General features: G+C 55.4%; 3 protein-coding genes across 3 annotated transcripts; all 3 read right to left on the bottom strand.

Annotated features, from left to right (window-relative positions):
• Window positions 1–216: 216 nt before the first annotated feature.
• Window positions 217–12,230, bottom strand: ETFB (electron transfer flavoprotein subunit beta). Its single transcript, XM_082677033.1, has 6 exons — window positions 12,083–12,230; window positions 4,850–5,008; window positions 4,530–4,688; window positions 3,740–3,802; window positions 1,623–1,781; window positions 217–430 (listed from the first exon to the last, which is right to left on the bottom strand). Exons 1-6 carry the CDS (start codon window positions 12,137–12,139, stop codon window positions 260–262), a joined length of 768 nt encoding a protein of 255 aa, XP_082533159.1. The 5' UTR covers window positions 12,140–12,230; the 3' UTR covers window positions 217–259.
• Window positions 12,231–12,916: 686 nt separating this feature from the next.
• Window positions 12,917–14,266, bottom strand: CLDND2 (claudin domain containing 2; the record flags this gene model as incomplete). The annotated part of the gene is made up of 4 exons (XM_082676136.1): window positions 12,917–13,016; window positions 13,273–13,392; window positions 13,610–13,747; window positions 14,098–14,266. The coding sequence occupies 4 exons, from the start codon at window positions 14,264–14,266 to the stop codon at window positions 12,943–12,945; spliced, it is 501 nt and encodes a 166-aa protein (XP_082532262.1). The 3' UTR covers window positions 12,917–12,942.
• Window positions 14,267–15,841: 1,575 nt separating this feature from the next.
• Window positions 15,842–17,188, bottom strand: NKG7 (natural killer cell granule protein 7; the record flags this gene model as incomplete). The annotated part of the gene is made up of 4 exons (XM_082677852.1): window positions 15,842–16,483; window positions 16,587–16,721; window positions 16,809–16,955; window positions 17,032–17,188. The coding sequence occupies 4 exons, from the start codon at window positions 17,186–17,188 to the stop codon at window positions 16,425–16,427; spliced, it is 498 nt and encodes a 165-aa protein (XP_082533978.1). The 3' UTR covers window positions 15,842–16,424.
• Between the last annotated feature and the right edge of the window lie 5,086 nt (window positions 17,189–22,274).

Below are 22,274 nucleotides of genomic sequence, written 5' to 3'. Positions count from 1 at the left end.
TCATTCCCTCTTGCGTCCCAAGTCTCAACAAGGGCCTGGCACCATTGTCTGTGCCCCCTTCACCATGGAAGCTCCTCACAGGCAGGGGCCGGATGTGACTCCCCTGGCTCCCCAGCGTCACCCAGCACAGGACATGGCACACAGGAGACTTAAGTAAATGTTTGTTGAATGAATCAAAGAATGGGTTTCTGGGGAATGAGTTAACAAAGACAGACGCCGCAAGAGTCATGGTTTTATTGCCGGGTTTCAGGGAAAGGGCTCAAATGCGCCCAATCTCCTTCAGCTTGGCCACCAGGTCCTCTGTGGTCTCCACCTTGACACCGGCTGTGCGCTGGGGTGGGTCTTCCACGCTAATCACGGAGAGCTTGGAGGTCAGGTCCACACCCAGGTCCCCAGCCTTGATCACTTCGATCTTCTTCTTCTTGGCTTTCTGCACATGGGAGGCTCACGGTTCACAGGGCTGCCCAAGCCCCTGCCCACACTCCTGCAACCCCCTTCCATGGGTGCCACGTCTGCAGAACCACTCCCATTGGTTGAACCCTTCTGGACCTGCCCACTGGCCAGGGCACACGTGACCTCTTACAGGGCCACACCTGGTGTGGACAATTCCTGCTGCCTGGGATGCCCTGGGGAGCCCTCCTATCGCGGGAGCCCACCTTTAGTCAACCGCCGTGGGAAGTCCTTCACTGGCTGGAACGGACTGGCAAAGTCATTCTTCTCGCAATAATAACTCAATAGACTTTTGGCCAAGATGACCAATTGTACTCTCCCTGTTGGCTGAGATGATGACTCATTGAACCCTCCCTATTGCCTAGGATGACACACAGAAACCTTCCTACTGGCTGAGATGACTCACTTGAACTCACCTACTGGCTGAGACGACTCAATGAACCCTCCTTGTTGGATGGAATGACATACTGAACGCCCCCTGTCAGTTGAGATGACACACGGAACTCTCCATTTTGGCTGAGATGACACACTGAACTCACCCTATTGGCTGAGATGACACATTAAACGCTACTGGCTGAGATGACACACTGAACTCACCCTACTGGCTGAGATGACACATTAAACGCTATTGGCTGAGATGACACGCTAAACCCTCCGTATTGCCTGAGATGATACATTGAACTCTTCCTATTGGCTGAGATGACCCAATGAACCCATTCTAGAGCCATGATGAACAGTGAACTCTTCCTGTTAGCCATGATGGCCTAAATGCTGCCTTCCTGTTGGTAATGATGACCAGGGGAACCTTCCCTGACAAAACCAAGATGACTTAATGAATCCTCCTTATTTGGCTAAGAGCACACAGTGAACTTTTCCCATTGGTTGGAATGACAGGGGAACCCTTCCTAGAGTCCAGTGAAGCCTTTCTATTGGCTGAGGTAACCAGCAAACCCTCCCTGTTCGCCAAAACAGCCACTGCCCCGCAACCTCGAACTCTCACTATTGGCAGAAATGATTCAGTGAACCCGCTCCGTTAGCGACCGGGTGACCCCTTCCTTTGGAGGAGACGTTTCTTGGGTCCTCTCTCCTCCCACCTGACCACCAGGGAGGCACTGGGCCTGCTGCACTCACCCGTCCCCAGGCCCCCAGTGGCCCACCTGCCAAGCACTCACCATGATGTTGGGTAACGTGGCGTAGCGGGGCTCGTTGAGCCGCAAGTCAGCGGTCACCACGGCAGGCAGCTTCAGGCGCAGGGTCTCCAGGCCCCCATCGACCTCCCGCTCCACTTTCACCTTGTCCCCTTCCATCGTCAGCTGGGAGGCAAATGTGCCCTGGGGAGGGACAGCGTTGGGGGAGCACAGGTGAGGTTAACCCAGTGCAGGCACAGAGCAGGCCACTGCTGAGTGCACAGCACACGGATGGGCCAATGAATGAGAACAGAAGTGGGAGTCCCGCAAGGTGACCTACAGATATCAAGCTTAAAAACAGGAGGAAGCCACAAGAAGGGAACTCAAAACTCCAGGGGAGGGTCTTTCCTGGGACCCAGGGTGTAGGTTCTAATGTCCTGAACCTGCCCGTTGGATCACCCTTCCTTAATGATAATGAACATGTATGGAGTTTGGGGCACTGTTCTAAGCGACTGTATTAAGTCATCAGATCCTCACAGGAACTCTATGAGGTAAGTGCTATTATCCCCATTTTACAGATGAGGAAAACTGAGGCAGAGAGAGGCTCAAAAATGTGTCCAGCCTGGTTCCAGGCTCCATGTCATGGACTCACGTGCCCACCTTTCTGTCCCCAAGAGCTCCCTTTGAGGTCCCTCTGCTGAGCCAACAACAGAGCCTTCTGTGTACCTTGATCCTCGAAACATCCACTGGGGCCCCCTCAGCACCCACTCTCTGGCCCAAGGCTCCTCTGCCCTTCGGTCCTGAACCACCATTTCCCGACGTGACCTACACCCTCTCTGTCTAACCAACCTGTTCTCTCCGTTCACTTATTCACTGGACAAATCTTTCAGGTCTTAGTTGGAATGTCCCATGAGCCCGGCTCTGGGGATGCACCATGAACACAACCGACAAGGACCCGGCTTTGGGGGGCATTTATCCTGCAATGAAGACCACCGGTAATCAAGTAAATACACAGTGGCCACTGGCCACACGTGGCTTCTGAGCATGTGAAATTTGGTTAGTTCCATCGAGGGAGGGATGGAATTTTTCATTTTATTTCATTAATTTACATTTTAAAACCAATAAGCAAGATCCATTATCATGATTGTGGTGATGGTTTCATGGGTGTGTAACACGTGTCAAAGCTTACCTAACTGTACCCATTACACGTGTGCAGTTTATTGTACAGGTCAGTTTTATCTCAATAAAGCTGTTAAAAAAAAAAGGATACTTGATGCAGTTATCGGAAAACGTTTAAGTCTGTTTGGAACAAGTTGGATTCGTGAATCCGCTTTTTCAACAATGAGTATTAGGAATCTAAGTATTTCTTATGGAAGTTGAGCATGTGGATTGAGATGTGCTGTAAATATAAAATACAACACTGGTTTTCGACGACCTCGTACCAAAAGCCAAAAGAATGTAAAATAACTCAGTATTTTTTTTTCATTTTTTCTTTTTCGGCCACACCACACGGCTTGTGGGATCTTAGTTCCCCAACCAGGATTGAACCTGGGCCCTTGGTAGTGAAAGCAGAGTCTTAACCACTGGACCGCCAGGGAATTCCCAGCTCAATATTTTTTCTATTGATGACATGTTGAAATAATATTATCGATCTATTATGTGAAATAATATAGGATTAAAATGAATTTGGCCTTTTTTACTTTTTTAATGTAGCTGTGAAAAGCTTTAAATGACCCACATCGCTTGCATTTCTATTGGACTGGAATGGGAAATGGGGGGTTGGGGAGGGGGCGTGAGTACTTTCATAGACAGTGGGCAAGGCAGGCCTCTCCGAAGAGGTGATATCTGAGGAGAGACCTGGTGGGGAGTGAAAAGCCCTGAGGAGATCTGAGAGAACTCTGTTCCAGACTGAGGGAACAGTCAGTGCAAAGGCCCTGAGGCAGGGATGAGTGGTGTGGTTGAGGAGCAGCAGGCTGGGGAAGCGGCATGTGAAGGCCCACACCACGTGGCCTGGTGTCCTGGCTGTGCGCCCCTCCTTCCTGCCCACTGGAGTAGCCATCCTGCTTTACACCTGCCTCCCTCCAGAAGGGCAAGGACAGGGGTGGCTGTGTTCTGAGCCCCCAGGCCTGGCCTTCAGCAGATGCTCCCCACTCCGGCCTCACCTGTGGCCAGTCCAGAAATCCAGCTGTCATCTGCCCTGTCTGGTTACAATCATCATCGATGGCCTGAGTGGGGAAAGAGAGAAGACTGTACACTGATGGAGCGTCTCACGTACCATCTGGGCCTTTCTCTAGAATGCAGGCTGGCAGATGTTTTCTCTAATGGGCCAGGTCTCTGTCACAATCACTCAGCTCTGCTGCTACAGTGCGCGAGCAGACACAGACAATAAGTGTCTATGTAAACAAACGCAGTAGCATTTCAACAAAACTTTATTTATAAAATCAGTGGTGGCCATGGACCACAGTTTGCTGACTCCTGGTCTAGAATGATCCCATGCCCTCACTTGGGCCCCGAGATAGGCAGTCACTCGTCCAGGAGTACATGAGGGCACCTGGCATCCCAGATGCCAAATCTTTGCCCACTGTCTAAATAATCCAGAGGCCTCCCTCTAGCCAAACCCTACGCCAGTCACACTAGGGAACTAGATGAATGGCACCTGGGCCAATGAGAACGTTTTATCCCTGACCCCAGCGATTGGTTCAGGGATGGGCACGTGACTCCAGCTGGACCAATGAAGTACCAGCTCTAGAAGCTCTGCTGGAGTCCTTGGGAAAGAGATTCTTATTTTCTCTTGGGTTTGTTAGGCTGGTGGGATGTGAGCCTGGAGATACACAGAGTGACGCCAAGACAGAGGAGGGGGTGTGGAGCACGTGGGACTGGATCCAGCTGTGCCTGAAGCTTGTTACCTAACCTAATGAGCTTGCTGTTTGGCTTCACGATTCTGTCACCTACCTGCTTGCCCAGCAGCACCAGGTCCACCTTCTCCTTCTCTGCCAGCTTGGCCAGGACCCGGGCCACCTGCAGGGGACCCAGGCGATCCACCTCGGCAGCCGGCACCTCCACGTGGATGCCTCGGTCTGCACCCATGGCCAGAGCGGTGCGGATGGTCTCCTGCGGAGCGGAGAAGGGGCTTGACTTGGCTTCTAGCCCTAGGGGGACCCAGGAGCCCAGTCTCCAGCCCTCCTCCCTCGGACCCAGGAGTCCAGGCCCCAGTCCCTCCTCCCTTAGACCCGGGACTTGGGGTCCCAGCCCCTCCCCAGGCCCCCGAGCACCTGGCACTGGGTAGGCCCGCAGCTGACGGCAATGACTTCCTTCACCAGCTTCTTCTCCTTGAGCCGTACGGCCTCCTCCACGGCGATCTCGCAGAAGGGGTTCATGGAGTGCTTCACGCCATCCGTGACCACACCCGTCCCGTCGGACTTCACCCGTATCTGCTCAGCCAGGAGGGGAGGTGGCAGGGTCAGGGGGAAGCGGGCGAGAAGGCGGGGGTCGGGAGGGGGCGGTGGCCGAGACACCAAGCCTCGCGCAGGCTGGACGGGGACCACAGGGACCTGGAAAGGGGCAGGGCCTTGTCCAGGGTCCCCCAGCTCCAGGGACAGAGAGGGTTAGAATTCACAGACGGGTGGAGGTCACCTTCTCACTCAGACATTCGCTGAGCGCCAGGGACGTCTGCCATGCTCGTCCTACTCTGTGGCTGTTCCTCGGGCCTGAAAGAGTGTCTCTCAAATTTTTCTTTACCATAACCCACTGCGAGAGGTGCATGTTACAACATCCCCAAGTGTATTATAAATTCACGACACACATTTATACATTAACGTAAATACCAAGGCAATGTAAGGTTCGGTGATCGATGCTAACCCTTCCGTTATACACCATACCCTGACATTTTCTGTTCTTTTTTTTTAAACCGCCAGCCTGCCACATGGTTTTCCTGACCGACACATGGTTAAGATCGAGTCTGAGAAACACTAGCATTGAAAACCTCTCTCTGCCAAACAGGCTAAGGTCAAGGGCAAGCAAACCTCGTCTACTGCTTTCCTCCCACGGCGAGTCTTCACTGAACACTGGCCCTGCGCTGCATTCCTAGGCGCCGCCGTGTGCGAGGCAGACAGGTCTGCTGGCCCGGGAGCTCCCGGTCTGGCACAGCGGGGCATGGCAGGAACAACCAACTACTGCTTCTGTTAGTTTCCCGAGGCTGCCGTGACGAATGACCACAAACTTGCTGGCTTACCGTCTCACAGTTCTGGAGGCCAGAAGGCCAAAATAGGTTTTGCTGTGAAATCAAGGTGTCAGCAGGGCTGCGGTCCCTCGGGAGGCTCGAGGGGAGAGTCTATTCCTCGGCTTCTTCAACTTGGAGGAGCTGCCAGCATTCCTTGGCTTGGGGTGGCATCACTTCACCCTCAGCTCTGTGCTCCATCTCCGTGCAGCCTTCTGGTGTGTGTGTGTGTGTGTGTGTGTGTGACGAAACTCGACTCCTCTCTTATAAGGACTCTTGAGATGGCATTTAGGGCCCACCTGGGGAATCGAGGAGAACCTCCCCATCTCAAGATCCTTAACTCAGTCGGGACTTCCCTGGCGGTCCAGTGGTTAGGACTCCACGCTTCCACTGCCAGGGCCCTGGGTTTGGTCCCTGGTTGGGGAACTAAGATCCCACAACCCACACGGTGCAGCCAAAAAAAAAAAATCCTTAACTCAATCACATCTGTAAAGACTCTATCTCCAAAGAAGGTAACAGTCACAGGTCCCATGGATGAGGAACTTCATAGCCCAGGGGGGCCACTGTTCCCCCCACAATCCTCTTGGTAGCAAACAGGGATGAAGCATTGGCCACTGCAAGAGCATCCCGCAGGAGCCCTGTTCTAAGCAGTCACATCCTAACTCATCAATCCCGGCAACAGCCCCGTGAAAGAGGAGCCGCCGCTGTCCCTGTGGGCAGACGAGGAAACTGACGCTCCGCATAGAAGCACCTGTCCCAAAGCCACACAGCCAGTTAGCAGTGCTCTGCGCCCCAAGCACTCAAGTCCCCTCTGTACCACCTGACAATTCCTGAACGGGGGTCCAGGAGCTGTGAGACAGCACGATCGGGGCCCGACCCAGTCTGATGTTGGAGGCTATCAGGGAAGGCTTCCCTGAGGCAGTGGCACTTGAGCTGACCCTGAAAGAGGAACTGGCATCGAGTAGGTGAAGTGTGAGGGAATGTGCTGGGGGTGTGGGAGGAGCATGTGCAAAAGCCCTGAGGTTTGAGGAGTCCCAGGAGGCTGGTGTGGCCAGGGGAACACAGTGTGCTGTCAGCGAAGCTGGCAGGGGCTGAACCGGGGTGACAGGCACAGTAACAGATCCTCAGGATGCCCATATCCTAATCCCTGGAACCCGTGACTGTCACCTACATGGCAAAAGGGACTTTGCAAAAGTGATTTAAGTTTAGGATTTGAGAGAGGGAGATTATCCTGGATTATCCAGGTGGGCCCAAAGTAACCACAAGGGTCCTTACAAGTGAAAGAGGGAGGTGAGAGAGCGTCAGGGTCCAAGAGAGCAAACGCTAGACTGCTGATCGAAGACATAAGAAGGGGCCACAAGCCAAGGGACGCAGGTGGCCTCCAGAAGCTGGAGAAGGCCAGGAAACGGATTCTCTTCTTGAGCCTCTGGAAGCCATGCAGCTCTGCTGACCCCTTGATCTTAGCCCAGTAGACTCATTTCAGACTTCTGACCTCCAGAACTGTAAGAGAATAAATCTGTGTTGCTGTGAGCCACTGAGTTTATGGTAACTAGTTACCACAGCAATAGGACACGAATTCAACTGCGCAGGGCCCAGCAGGCCATGCCGGGGAGCTGGGTCTTGATCCAAAGAACAAGGAAAGGTAAAGAGGTGAGTGGATCCAACTTAAGTTTGTACAAGGTCGTTCTGTATCTCGGTGTAGAAAACTGGAAAAATGGCAAGAGCGGAAGTGGGGAGACAGCTGGGCAGCTGTTGGTCACCGAAATAAGAGATGACAGTGGCTCGGACAATCCAGCCACATGTGAAAGTGGATGGACTGGAGAGGTCTGTGGAGGTGAAACTGACAGGGTGCTGGGGGCAGGAGAGGGAAGAGTCTAGCAGGACTCTCGGGTTTCTGGTGGGTACATCAGTCCAGCGGGGGAGGATGCTGAACTAGGCTCTAGCCTGCGAGAGAGACTGTCAGAGAAGCCTGGCTTGGGAGCCTGCCTGGCTCAGGACCTCACCTCTTTCTTCTCCTTGGCCGGAGCAGACCTGGGCTGACAGCAGGGACTCTCTCTCTCTGCGACTATTTCCCTGCACCTGTTTCTCTGGGGCTGAAGGATGTGGTTGTTCCTCCCTGGTTGTTCCTCCCATCCTCGGGACAGAACTGAGATGGGAATGTGGGATTCAGGCAGGGGTCCCCCAGTCTGGCTGCACCTCAGGGACCGGTAACATTAAAAGGAGGAAGAGAACGAGGAGAAGGACAACTCCCACTTTCTATCACTGTTACTTCATTTTGAAAAAGTCACCTTAGCACCAACAGTAAGGCTCAAACCCCAGAACTTAATAAATGCACTTTACAGAAACAGCCATGGAGCAAACACCATGCACTGAGTCCATGTTTTTTTTTTTTCACTAGAACCTGGGCTGGGCATGTCACCCAGGATTTCCCCAGAATTTCCCAGACACGCCCCTGGCTCCATCCCTCACCTCCTTCCCTGGTCATCTTCCTCAAACTGCATCCCTCCTAACTCTTCCCCCCCACCTTCCTCTGTTTCTTTCTGGAGCAGGCCTGCCATATGACATATGCTGTACTGATTAGCTGTCTTCTCCCCAGCAGAACGTCAACTCCATGAGGACAGGGATTTATGGGTATTTTGGTCATGACCGTATCCCCAAGGTCTAGAGCGGTGCCTGGCATGTGGTGGATGCACTGGAAATATCTGTCGGATGAATGAATGAGAATTTGCTCACAAGAGTAATGCATTAAATCCTGCACCTGTCCGTTCATCAAACACTTACTAAACAGCATGGAAACTAACAGGCCAAAGCCCTGTCTTTCATGAAAAAAAATAAAATCCAAGATAGGAGTTTCCCCTTTATAAATAGGAAAGCAGCCCATCAGTATAAGCCCTCACTGGGAAGCCAGGGGGCCCAAGAGAGGGCCTCAAGCCTGCTCCGGCCCTGGCAGGACTCTCAGCCCCAGACTCCTGACCCCCAAGGAGGAAGGGTTGCGAGCTCTCCAGCACCAGGGGCCCGTGCCAGCTCACCTTCTCCGGGGAAGACCTTTGAAGCCTGAGTTGAGTTCAAGCTTCAAAAACACTGTTTAGTTAAATTACGTAAGTCGGGAAACCATGGTTGGCCTGAAAAATCAGTGATGATCCTTTTTTTTTTTTTAATAACGATGTTTTATAAATTGAGGGAGATGATTTAGTGAAGCTTCCAGGCTTTCCCTCTAAAGGTGTAACAAATTAACTCTCAACAGAAACAGCCAGAGGGGACTTCCCTGGTGGTCCGCTGGTTAAGACTCCGCTCTTCTACTGCTGGGGGATGGAGGAGCATGGCTTCAACCCCTGGCTGGCCGCGTGCCACAGAGCGCTGCCGAAAGAAAACACGAAAGAAGGAAAGAAAGAAACAGCCAGAAACAGGAGGCAGGCAACCTCCAAGGGCTTTACAGGTGTTCACTCATTTAACCGTCCGGACAGCCCAGGAGGTGGGTTACTGCCACCGCCATCCTCATTTGCTAGATGGGTCAACTCAGGCACAGAGAGGCCAAGCAGGTGACCATGGAAGGCCTCATAGACAAGGTGACGTGTTTTTTTTTTTGCGGTACGTGGGCCTCTCACTGCTGTGGCCCCTCCCATTGCGGAGCACAGGCTCCGGACGCGCAGGCTCCGCGGCCATGGCTCACGGGCCCAGCCGCTCCGCGGCATGTGGGATCCTCCCGGACCGGGGCACGAACCCGTGTCCCCTGCATCGGCAGGCGGAATCTCAACCACTGCGCCACCAGGGAAGCCCGACAAGGTGACTTCTGAGGAAAGTCTGGAAGGGAGTGAGGCAGCAATGCTGGGAACACAGAGTTGGGTCAGACCTTGCACACCACCACCACCCCCTCCCGAAAGGAGCGGCCAGTCTGGGGGCAGGGGGTGACAACTGGGCAAACAGAGGATCTCAATCCAGTGTGGGAAGGGCTGAGATGCAAGCCCAGGGGGCTGCAGGAGCGCCCAAGGACACATCAGGGTAGCCTGAGGGGATGGGGGGGCGGCGGCTTCCTGGACGTGGCGATGCCAGGTAATCCCTACACCCTATTACAATCAGTGGGATCAGAGTTAGGCAGGACAAAGGAGGGATGAGAAGCAGAGGGGGGAAGCGGGGAGCTGTAAGGGCACCCAGGCAGAAGGCACAGCAGGGGCAAAGGCCCAAGGCAAGCAGCAGCCGGGTTTGTCAGGAAAGTATGAGCAGCTGGGAGGCACAAAGGGGTGATGGAGGGCCAGGGGGCCAGGGCTGGACCACGAAGGGGCTCGAGCACGTGGCGGAGGGGCTGGGACTTTGTCCTCAGGGTGCTGGGAGTGGCGGGATGAGCGGAGGGGCCATGGTCAGCCCTGGGGGCAGGAAGCCCCCCACACGCAGGCTGGGAGGGGATGGACTGGAGGGGAGAGACTGGGGAAACAGGAGGAGACAGCGGTGAGGGTTCAGGTAGAAGAAGATGAAGCCTGAACTGCTGCAGAAGAGGGAGCAGGGCAGAGAGATGGAGAGGGCAGGGGGGACGGGGCTGAGAAACGACAGGCTATGGGAGACGAGGGAAGGAGGGCTGGGGTGGCGTCTGGTTGGTGATTAAGGTAGTTAGCAGCGTTTGAATCACTTGTTTCAGACACATCCAGGGAGATGCCCTGGGGCACCGTGGGAGGGGCGGCCCTGCCAACACTGCGAAAAAGGACAGGAGCTCATGTCAGGAGGAGTTCACACTTCCCCATTTGGCACAAACACCAGAAGCACCCATGGGCCAGGTCCTGGGCGGCGCAATGCTGGGACCCCGAGCTGAGTCACATGTGAGCCTGTCTGGCGGGGGAGACAGATATGACCCCAGACATCTCAGGCCAGGGCCCAGGGCTGCGGCAGAGGGGGGCAATGGGAGCCCAAAGGGACAGTCAGAATGGGAAGGAAACAAGAAGAATTGGGTCCCAGGACCCCAAGACGAGCCTGTCCCCCAAACAAGCAACCCCCCTGCCACACACTGCCAGAGCTGTCATTAGGCCAAGTGGCTGTTGAGTGAGAGCAGGACTTGGTTGCATTCTGACCTGACGGCGGCTACAGCTGCCTAGCCGGGTGATCCGGCAGCCAACAGCACCTCCACAGGCGTGTCCTCACCTGTCCAACAGGATTAACAATATCTAAACAGGGGAATTCCCTGGCGGTCCAGTGGTTAAGACTCTGCACTTTCACTGCCGTGGCCAGGATTCAATCTCTAGTTGGGGAACTAAGATCCCACAAGGCACGCAGCATGACCAAAAAAAATAAAATAAAAATCTAGACGGTATTGAAAGGACTGAATAGGCTCATCTCCATCAAGGACCCGGAACGCTGCCTAGTGCACAGTAAGGACCCACTAAATGTGGGCTGTTAATGATGCTTAAGTTTTCATGCAAGGGTCAGGCCTCCAGGCCCCGTACTGGGCAATGCTGGGGACACAGAGGTGGACTCCTGGTCTGATGGGCATTGCGGGGTGGGGACATACACGGATGGACAGTCACTGCCTTCAGTCTGGTTTAGGCCAACTACTGAGACAAAGTGGCTTGAGGGACTGTCTCTGATTTATCTCTGGACCATCTTCTGTCTGGGGACAAGTCAGGCCCTCAGAGACCTTGCCCTCCACCCCTCTCATGGAGGGTATGCTCTCATGGAGCTTACCATAAGCTATACCACCAACTTGTCAGACTGGTTTTCATCTCTAGCAAACACACTTCTCCCTTCCCAGCGTCTCCTCACTTGCCCTGGGGCTGTGATAGCTTCTGGGTTCCCATAGGACCTCCACGACAGCACTTTTTCTGTGCTGAACAGTCAACTGAGTGTGCAATGCAGCCGAGTGGGTGAAAGCCTGGATTGTGTGCAAAGCACTAGCTGGGATGAGGAGTCAGAGGGATCTGGATAGGAATCCCGGCTGTGCCCCTTCCCAGCTGAGTGACCCCTCTGCGCCTCAGTTTCTGCGTGTGTTAAACAGGAACCACGGCTCCTCCAGCAGGTAAGAAAAAGAGAAGGTAACTCGCCCTGCACACAGTTCTCAAGACAGTGAGTACAGAACTGGCGGAAGGGGAACGGGGTCATGACCCAGAAGGGCTGGGTTTGAATGAAGAGGGATCGGGCGTCAGAACCTCTCAGTTCTTGACCTTTGCCCTCAGGTGTGACTTTGACGTTTGAGGGAAGAGCTGCAGAGGATCAGAGGTACCAGAAGACCCTCATACAGTGTGCGCTCTTGACCCCGGAAGTATACGGCCGCGGGGCTCAGGGAGGAGGGAGAGGGGGGCCCGGTCACCTTCACGGCGAAGTCGATGACCCTCTTGACAGCCACAAGCGCGCGCAGCTCCGCCATCTTCCCTCCGCGGCGACCCGCCGGGTCAGTCCTCACGCTGGGCCTCACGGTCCGGACGCCCCGCCCCCTGTCCGTCTCTGCGGCGGCGCCCCGCGCCACCAGCCAGTCAACCGCTGCGGTGCCCTCCTCCCCGCCCCGACAGAGGACCAATCAGGAGGCCTGAGGGGAGGGCGGTGCGGCAAGCGGATGCGGGCCAATGGGGAGAGGATCCTGGGGAGGGAGGCGGAACCCGGAGGGGAAGGGAAAAACTGCTTTGTGAAGGGGGCGTGGCCGAGAACTAGGGGAAAGGTCTTGCGGGGGAGGGAAGCGCTGCCAGGGAGGAGTTTCAACGAGTAGTCCTAAGCTTTTCCCAGTGCCCTAGGATTAGCCCTCTCCCCTAGTTCCGCCTCTCTTACTCGCCTCTCCGAGTCGCGGTGCCTATGTGTCCGAGTCCCCCCATTCTCTCCATGCCCGTGTTCCTCATCCCCTCTATGATCGTGCCTCTACGTTCCCCCATATCCGTCCTCCCCCGTCCCTGTCTCCACTTTTCCTCCATGTCTGTGTCCCTACATCCTCTCCACGAGCCCTTGTCCCCTCCTGACCCCACTACCCCGTCCCTGTTCCCATCAAAACTCTTGTCCTGTCCATGACCGAATCTCCGTTCCTGTGTCCCCCCATGTCTCCACGTTCCCTATAGGTTCGTGTCCGTACTTCCTCCCTGAGCCTCCAGGTACCCCCGTGTCCGCGTCCTCAGGTCCCCCAGAAAGGCACGTGGAGCCGCGGCAATGGAAGCAGTTCCTTTATTCTGCCCCAGGCAGCTGCGGTCATAAGCACACGGGGAATCCACTGATGGCATCTGTGCTCTGCATGATCATGTCCGCCAGCAGAAAGCAGAAGCCTGGCGGGAAGGGAACGGAGGGCGGGTGGAGGAGGGTGAGTCCTAGGGCGGATGGTCGGGAGGGCCCCGGGGACTGGGGTTTGGGGCTCCAAGGGCGTTTCTGTCGGGTCCACGGGAGCCCAGAGTGGAGTGTGTTCAGGAGTCCCTGGGAGGTCATTGTGGTGTTTCCTGGGAGGACAGCTGGGGAGTCTCTGCAGGGAGGGGGGGTGGTCCTCGGGGCAGTCTCCTCTCCACCCTCTTCCGTTATCCAGGTTACCCGCGAGAACAGAGAAGGGTAAAGCCAGCCACCCCGAAAAACAGGACCAGGAGAGGAAGACGTCGTTTTTCCCTGCATTCTTCACTGTGTAGCCTGTCATGGCGATCGGCTGCAGCAGGCCTGGGCCCCGCCCACCCGCCAGGTGAGGGTGGCCAGGGGGCTGCACCCAGCCTCACCCTGACCGCGCCCACCGCCTCAGACCACGCCCTTCTTGCTCGCCCTCCCGTCCCTGCTCTACCCCATCTCCCTGGCCCCGCCCCTGACCCCGCCTCTTTAGCTCCTCCCCCTCGGGGCCCCTACCTCCTCCAGCTACCAGGCCCACCCTATGCCATCTCACCGCAGAGGAAGAAGATGGCACTCGTGCTCCGGCCCCGCGAGTCGCCCTCCTGGCACAGAATCCGCAGCCCCATCACCAAGCCCACGATGCTGCAGCCCGCCGCCAGCACCATGCACGCCCCGGTCACCGCCAGCATGGCTGGGGAGAGCGGGCCGCATCAACCCCGCTGGCGCCGCTCCTGGCCACCACCCCCATCCGCCGGCTCCGAGCTGGGAGCAGAGTCAGGGTTTTGGATGGGGACTTGGAAGTTACATCGTGAGCGGCGGTTAATGTTGCAACAGGGAGGCAGGTCCCCGAGTTGGGGTTCCTGGTGGCCTGGTCACGGAGGGACAGCTGGATCTTAGGCTGAAGTGGAAGGGCTGGGGGCGGGGGCACCGCAGGATGTGCCCGGCTGTAGTGTCAGGAGAGGGGGCCAGCTGTGGTCAGTGCTGGGGGGCTGTCTGTCCAGTAGGGGGGGAGGGTCTGACTGCTGGGCGGCGGGGCCTCACTCTGGCAGGAGATGTTGGAGCAGGTGCCCCCGCTGCACTCCTGCCACAGGCCACTGTGGCCCCCAGAGTAGCGGATCCAGTAGTTGGTGGCCATGGACAGAATGGTGAGGATGTTGGCCAAGAAGCCCAGCAAGGTGCCCCTGCTTTGAAGGCTCCGCTTCACCCCCATGCCAGGGAGGCTGCTGCCGAGGACCACACGTGCAGGATTGGCCAACACTCCTCCCACCCCCAGGTCCCTGAGACTCCCTCCTGCATGTCCCTCCATATCCCAGATGACTACCCCTGCACCCCTGCCTGGTGCCCCTACTTCTGGGACCACCCCCCTCAGGCCCCTCCCAGACCCAAGACCACCTGCCCCCTCAGGCATCACTGCTTAGGAACCTCTGCCTTCCAGAGACCTCCATCCCCCAGTGGACGTGACTTTGGCCTGTCCCTTGCCTTCCCCACCACACACCCACCTAAATGACTCACCCACAGCTCCCAGGGCTTCTCAGACAGAGCCCAGAGGGTGGGGGAAGGGAGACTGGGTCTCTGTGAGGCAGCAGGAGTTTCAGAACCCCCTTCTCTAGTGGCCATTTAAAGAGATAACCACCCACCCACCCATACACACACACACACACACACACACACACACACACACAGAGACACAGAGAAGCAGCTCTTCTGGCAAACTGACTGCTCAGAGTCAGGTGGCAAGTCTGGGGGACCCTGAGGGCCATGACATGGTAGCCCGTGTCCTAGAAGCTGCTCTTCCCTTGACCCCATAAGCTCTCCTGGTCCCCAGCTCTCTGTGCCCTCCCAGGCCCCCAGGCAGCCTCCTGCCCCTCCCTCCACTTCTCAAGGCCGGTTCTCCTGGAGAACTCCATTCTGCATCTTCTTGCCAGGTGAGCTCCAGTGACCACTGATGCTCTGAGGGCACCCACACTGCATCTCCAGCCCAGGTCCTCACCTGCTTCTGACCACCTCCCAGACCCTGACACCCAACCACATCCCCATTGATCTCAGCATCTTCCACCAAACCAGGGAGGACACCATCACCCCATCCAGCTAGTTGGACCACACCCCTGGGCACTATCCTCACCCTCTTCCTGCCCCTCACCCTACAAAGCCCTTGGATCCCTGAGTCCAGTTCCTCCCACCCCCTGAAACTTTCTGGCTCCTTTCCTCCTTTCCCTCTCATGCCCTGGCCCCAGTGCACCCTTGTCCTGTCTCATGTCCCACCTGTTGGATTGCCAAGCTCTTCTCTCCCCTTCAAGCCTCTCCCATGGGCCCCAGAAGGAGCTTTCTGGCACCCAGACCAGACGCTGTCCCTCCCCTGCTCACACCCTTAGCTCTCCATCACCCTCAAGAGACAGTCAACTGCTGGGCTAGAGGTGCTGCCTCCTACCCGCCTCTCCATCCTCATTTCCCCTCCCGCTCACCTTCTACAGTGGACCACAAAGCACTATTCTCCATCCCCTGAGAACTCCCAGCCTCTCCACGCCTTCACCTTAGGGTCCCTCTGCCTGCATTACCTTCCCTCAGTATTTAGGTGTTCCCTAAACACCGTCTCCCCAGAAAGCTCACCTCCACACCACACCCCTCCTCCAGACACAGCCAGTCTTCCTGCCACACCCGCCCTGGGCTCTGCCTGCCCCCACCGGACTTGGAGCCCCTGGCGGGCAGGGCCTGATCTGACTCACCTCAGCATCTCCAGTGGGAGGCCCCGCAGAAAGGATGCACTCAGGAAAAGCCAGCTGAAAGAGTGAATTTGTTCTTTTTCTTTATTTATTTTTTTTTTGGCTGCACCTCGCGGCTTGCGGGTTCTTAGTTCCCTGACCAGGGATTGAACCCGTGTCCCCTGCAGTGGAAGCACGGATTCTTAACCTCTGGACCACCAGGGAAGTCCCAAGAGTGAATTTATTAATGAAATGAGGAAGGCGCGCTAAGGGTGACAAAATCAGAAGGGGCAAAAGAAAAGAGCTAAAGGGAGAAAGACAAAGGGAAGAAAAGAGATAGAGGATGGAGAGACAAGGGCCCTGGGGCCAGGCCCGAGCCCACACTGGTTCCCACTCTGGTGGGAGCATCTCTAGGGCAGGGCAGGTAGCAGGATTGACTCCTCTCTGGGTGCCCAGTGTCATCCGCCATGGAGCTGCAGTGTCGCTGGCTTCTGTTGTGGTAGCGTTAACCTCAGAATAACCAGATCCCAGCAAATTTTTATTGAATGAATGAAGACACAAAGGAAAGAGCTTGCAGACGCTGGGAGTCAGGGCAAGAAGGAGAGCCAGCTGTCTTCATGGTTCCTGATGACGCCTTCAGAGAATGGAGCGCCAAAGCCGTCCTGTGGTTCACATAGCCTCATAGCCAGGCCGGTGGGCCCTGTAGTGAGCTCCCAGACTCAGGCCACCTGGGTTGGCAGAGAGAAGTTAAACCCTGGCTCCTGCCCTGCTCCCTCAGAGCCCCCAGCTGGGCCCTTATCCACCCATGGAACTCCCCAGGGCAGCAGTCACCTGCACAGAGAAAGAGGACAGTTGAAACCCAGGCCAGGTAGAAGGACCAGGAGAAGGAGGAGTCGATCTGGGGGTGTCCAGGCTGCTTCCACCGCTCGATAGTGTAGACCACCATGGCCACTAGCAGGGAGAGGGCTGGGGACGGAGACAAGAAGGATGGCTCAGCCCCTCCGCGAAAACTCACCAGGTCCCAGCGCCCCAAGCGCAGCCCGGAGTCCTTACCTGCGGCAAAGGCTATGAAGGTCGAGACAATGGGGCCGCGTCCAGGGGCAGACAGTGAAGGGATGCAGGACATGACCAGAAAGCTCACAGAGATCAGGCCCCACAGGACAGCCAGAACGCAGAAGCTCTGTGTCACGCGGATATAGCCTGCTCAGAGACGGGACCGCTAAGTGCCCGTCCCCTCAGGCCCTTCCCCACCCCAAGAGAGACCGCTCCCCCTTACCTTCTACTGAGCCCTGATCTCCCCTTGGCCAGAGGCCCGAGTGAGACGAGGAGCTGGGCCCCTCGGCCACAAACCAGAAATTCGTGCTCAGAGCCACCAAGAGAGACAACAGGCCCAGGGAGCTAGTGAGCAGGGCCAGGGACCGGCAGGGCTCCATGGGGGCGAAGGCTGGGTTTCTGGGTCCCGGGTGATGAAAAGCCTGGTGATCCAGATTCCTGGGTCTCTGAGAAAGGAGGAAGCTCTGCCCCCCGGACTCCTGGGAGAGTCAAGCAGTTGGGGCAGCTGGGGGACCTGTGGTCCTTCAGATCAGACTAGTTTGGTCTCACCCAGTTCGTGGCGGCTGACTCGTCACACATCCTCTCTTCCCGGCTTGCATCGGCACCCGCCCCCACCCCTCGAGGTTCTCCTCACAGTATATGGTGGGGGGAGGGCCCTGGAGGTGTCACATTGTCAGTGGTTTGGGTGGGTGGAGTGTGTCTCTATAGACGTTTCCATACCTCCTGCCCTCGGAGCCCTCCACACCAGAGGGGGCTTCCTGTAAGAGGTGAGAGAGAGGCTTGGGAGGCCCAGAGGTGGGGTGCGGTGAGTGAGGCCAGGGTGTGAGTTCAATGGGAGGGGGAGGTGTAGCCAGAGGGGACCGTTGGGGGATGCATCATTCTTTCCTGTGGGTTCTGCAACCTTCCGGTCTGGCAGACGGGGGCCCCAATTGTAGGGTCTCCATAAAAGGAGGGGGAAGGAGGCTAGGATGCTTGGGGCTGAAGGAGGAAGCTGCTAGGAAGCCTAGACTCCAGGTCCTGAGCGTGGGGACACAGACTCCCGGCTCCTTACTTAGAGCTTATGCCCAGGGCAGGTAAACAGCGATGGCAATTCTGAAAGTTTGTGGCGGGAAGACACGCCCACATCCTCATCTGATACATGAGTTCACACTTAGTGCTGTTTCGAGCAAGGCTTTCCGTCTGGTGTGCTTCATCAATGGGATCTGGGTTTCTGTGGTCGGGGAGCGGGAGTTGGGGGTCAAGGATGTCAGTGCAGGACTTTCTGGCCCTCCCCTCACAGCAGCATCAGGTCCTGGGCCCCACCTCAAATAGAAGGTGAAGGTACCACAGCCCAGGTAGAAGGCCCAGACAAACTTGACCTCTACGAAGCAGGAATGACCTGGGAGAGGACTTCTGTCCCGCAGATGAACTGAGCTAACAGTCCCAGGACAGCTGGCGAAGGGGAGAACCAGAGTGACCCAGGAGGCTCTGTCCTCTTCCTTGGTTGGAGACTCCAGTTTGCAGGCCCCCATCCTTCTCCCAGATGCTCACCAGTGGGGTAACTGGCCGCTCATGAGGACAGGCTCCCAGAAGGGGATCCAGGTCCTGAGCAGCTGGGGTGCCACTCCCAAAACGGCTCCTGTGATTAGCTGCCGGACCAGCTTCGGGAGGTCTCAGCCGCGGACACGTGGTGATCACACGCACAGAACCCACCTGAGATCTTTTTCTCTCTCTCTCTTTTTCTTTTTTGGCCTCACTACATGGCTTGTGGGATCTTAGTTCCCCAACCAGGGATTGATCCCGGGCCCTCGGCAGCGAAAGAACGGAGTCCTAGCCACTGGACCGCCAGGGGATCCCCCCATCTGTCATCTTGACCCCATCCCAAACCCAACACCATCCTGACCGCAGGCAGCTCCAATCCCATCCTTAGCCCCATCCCTACCCTCCAACCCAGCCCCATTCTCATTCCTAACAACAAATTCAATCCCATCCTTTTATTTATTTATTTTATTTATTGGTGTGTGTGTGTGTGCCACACCGCATGGCGTGCGGGATCTTAGTTCCCTGACCAGGGATTGAACCCCAGCCCCAGCAGTGAAAGCGCTGAGTCCTAACCACTGGACAGCCAGGGAATTCCCTCAGTCTCATCCTTAACACCAGTTCCAATTCCAAACTCCAGCTCCAACCCCAAATTCAACCCATCCCAATCCCCAAACCTAGGGGCTTCCCTGGTGGCGCAGTGGTTGGGAGTCTGCCTGCCGATGCAGGGGACGTGGGTTCATGCCCCGGTCCGGGAAGATCCCACATGCCGCGGAGCGGTTGGGCCTGTGAGCCATGGCCGCTGAGCCTGCGTGTCCAGAGCCTGTGCTCCACAATGGGAGAGGCCACGACAGTGAGAGGCCCGCGTACCACAAAAAACAAAAACAAAAAATACGCCAAACCTAACCCCAAAACACAACCCATTTCTCAACCCCAACTCCATCCCTGAATTTAACCCCATCCCTATCTTCTCACCTAACCCCATTCTTATTCCCAAACCCAACTCCAAACTCAACCCCATCCCCAAACCCAAACCCATCCTCACCCAGATGCTTAACCCTCTCCTCACATCCATCCCCACACCAGATGGCATTTCCAGTCTCAACTCCAGCCCCAGTCCCACCCCCACTTCCTTCTTCATACTTCTCCCCGACCCTGTAATTCTTACCTCAATCCCAGCACACCCCCTCCATTTTTTTTTTTTTTGCGGTACGCGGGCCTCTCACTGCTGTGGCCTCTCCCGTTGCGGAGCACAGGCTCCGGATGCGCAGGCCCAGCGGCCATGGCTCACGGGCCCGGCCGCTCTGCGGCATGTGGGATCTTCCCGGACCGGGGCACGAACCCGTGTCCCCTGCATCGGCAGGCGGACTCTCAATCACTGCGCCACCAGGGAAGCCCCCTCGTCCATTTTTTATCTTCATCCAACCTCCAGGTCGAAGCCACTGGAGGACTGAGAGCAGAGGGGGGACATGATTTGAATCATGTTTTAATAAAAATTCCTTTAAAAGTCTAAAAACAATAAATGCTGGGGAGGGTGTGGAGAAAAGGGAACCCTCCTACACTGTTGGCGGGTATGTAAATTGGTACAACCACTATGGAGAACAGCATGGAGGTTCCTTAAAAAACTAAAAGAAAAAAACTGAAAAAAACAAAAACTAAAAAAAAACCTAAAGAACCCGCTTCCCTGGTGGCGCAGTGGTTGAGAGTCCGCCTGCCGAAACAGGGGACACGGGTTCGTGCCCCGGTCCGGGAGGATCCCACATGCCGCGGAGCGGCTGGGCCCGTGAGCCATGGCCGCTGAGCCTGCGCGTCCGGAGCCTGTGCCCCCCAATGGAAATGGAAGAGGCCACAGCAGTGAGAGGCCCGCGTACCGCGAAAAAAAAAAAAAAAAAAGGACGTACTGTGTAGCACAGGGAACTCAATATTCTGTAATAACCTATATGGGAAAAGAATCTGAAAAAGAATGGATATATGTATAACTGATTCACTTAGCTGTACACCTGAAACTAACAGAACATTGTAAATCAACTATACTCCAATATAAAATTAAATTTGAAAAAGAAAAAATGAAAAAAAAATCCTTTAGATACTGTGTAGAGAATGGACTGCAGGGGCAGGGATTGGGTGGGGTGTGGGTAAGGGTTGAGGCTGAGCTGGTTAGAAGTCTGTGGCAATAAGCCAGGTGAGACATGATGGTGGCTGGGATCAGGGGTTAACCATGGTTGAACGAGAAGGGGTCCAATTCCGAATACATTTTTTTTTTTTTTTTGCGGTACGCGGGCCTCTCACCGCTGTGGCCTCTCCCGCTGCGGAGCACAGGCTCCGGACACGCAGGCTCAGCGGCCATGACGCACGAGCCCAGCCGCCCCGCGGCACGTGGGATCCTCCCGGATCGGGGCACGAACCCGCATCCCCTGCATCGGCAGGCGGACCCCCAAACACTGCGCCACCAGGGAAGCCCCGAATACATTTTTAAGGTGGAGCCAAAACGATGTGCTGATGAATCAGATGTGAGACGTAACAGAAGGAAAGCTATGGAGGGTGATCCCAATGTTTCTGGCTTGAGCAGCTAGATAAAAATGGACTTGTCGGGCTTCCCTGGTGGCGCAGTGGTTGAGAATCTGCCTGCTAATGCAGGGGACACGGGTTCGAGCCCTGGTCTGGGAGGATCCCACATGCCGCGGAGCAACTGGGCCCGTGAGCCACAACTACTGAGCCCGCATGTCTGGAGCCTGTGCTCCACAACAAGAGAGGCCCACGCACTGCGATGAAGAGTGGCCCCCGCTTGCCACAACTAGAGAAAGCCCTCGCACAGAAACGAAGACCCAACACAGCAAAAATAAATAAAATAAATTAATTTTTTTTTAAAAAAGAAAAAAAAACCTTAAAAAAATTTAAAACAAAAATGGACTTGTCATTTACTAAGTTGGGGGAGACCATGGGAGGAGCAGATGCGGGGTGTGAGAGAGTTCAGGAGCTCAACTTCAGATATGTGAAAACTGAGATGCCTCTTCTTTTCAGGTGGAAATGTTGAGTAAGTAGTTGGAGATACGAGTCTGAAGTTATAACATCATTATTATTGCTAGAGTCAGCCGCTATAAATATGATTCCTGGAATAAGTCTCAGGAAATATTTCTACTTAAATAGGCCTCAATAAATTATAATTAGAGAAGAAGGCTTCTGTTGCTATTATTACTAGAGGAAGCCTCTATAAATATAGTATTTTGGTTATTTGAGGAGGTCCCAATAAATATTTCTAGGGAGTAAGCCTCTATTAATATAACAGTTCCTAGCCTAGGCTGTAATAAATATTCTTATTGTTGGAACTAGCCTCCCTAAATAGTCTTATCATTTCATGATAAGCTTTAGTAAATCTCATGGCAGTTGGCACGAGTTTGTTGAATGAACTAATGAATGAGTGAGTGAAGAGAAGATCAAAGTCACGAATGATGGATGAAGAGGCAGTGCAGGACGAGGTGCAGATCAGACTTCTGGTGTTTCTCCCTGGAAGGGTCCATCCAGGGAGGGACCAGGAGGTTGGGAGAGCCAACTGGAGATGGTACGAGTGGGCAAGGAGGTTGTTTTTCCACAGTTGTTCCTTTTTTTTTTGGCTGCGCTGGGCAGTTAGCATGTGGGATCTGAGTTCCCAGGCTGAATTCGCTCAGTGGCGTTCTGGAGGGCTCCGAGGAGCTCTGGTTGTCTCAGCACAGAAAGAATTCAGTGAGAGGCAAAGTGATGAGATAAGAAGCGATTTATTAGATTATGAGAATAGGATGCTTGTGAGGCTTACAAGTGGGTGGGCGAGAGGGTGCCTCCCCGAGAACTTAGTGGGCTCCTGTTTTATAATCAAAGGAAAAGTGGGGAGGGGGAGAAGACCACCTCCTTCCTCATTCTTGAGTAGACGTCATGCTTCCATCGTCAGCTCCGCCTCCAGGTTGGGCAGGGGAG

This window comes from Grampus griseus, assembly GCF_964374135.1.
Source record: "Grampus griseus genome assembly, chromosome: 19".
In the NCBI taxonomy this organism is placed as follows: Eukaryota; Metazoa; Chordata; class Mammalia; order Artiodactyla; family Delphinidae; genus Grampus; species Grampus griseus.
Note: the sequence above shows the minus strand (reverse complement) of the source record. Positions and strands in the feature narration are given on the sequence as shown.

Excerpts from the sequence above, each read along its gene's own strand:
- ETFB (XM_082677033.1), bottom strand. The coding sequence starts at position 12,139 with ATGGCGGAGCTGCGCGCGCTTGTGGCTGTCAAGAGGGTCATCGACTTC. Across the intron at positions 4,689-4,849 it reads GCGGGCCTACCCAGTGCCAG|GAGACCATCCGCACCGCTCT; the intron begins GTGCTCGGGGGC and ends TCCGCTCCGCAG. Across the intron at positions 3,803-4,529 it reads TGGTGCTGCTGGGCAAGCAG|GCCATCGATGATGATTGTAA; the intron begins GTAGGTGACAGA and ends TTCCCCACTCAG.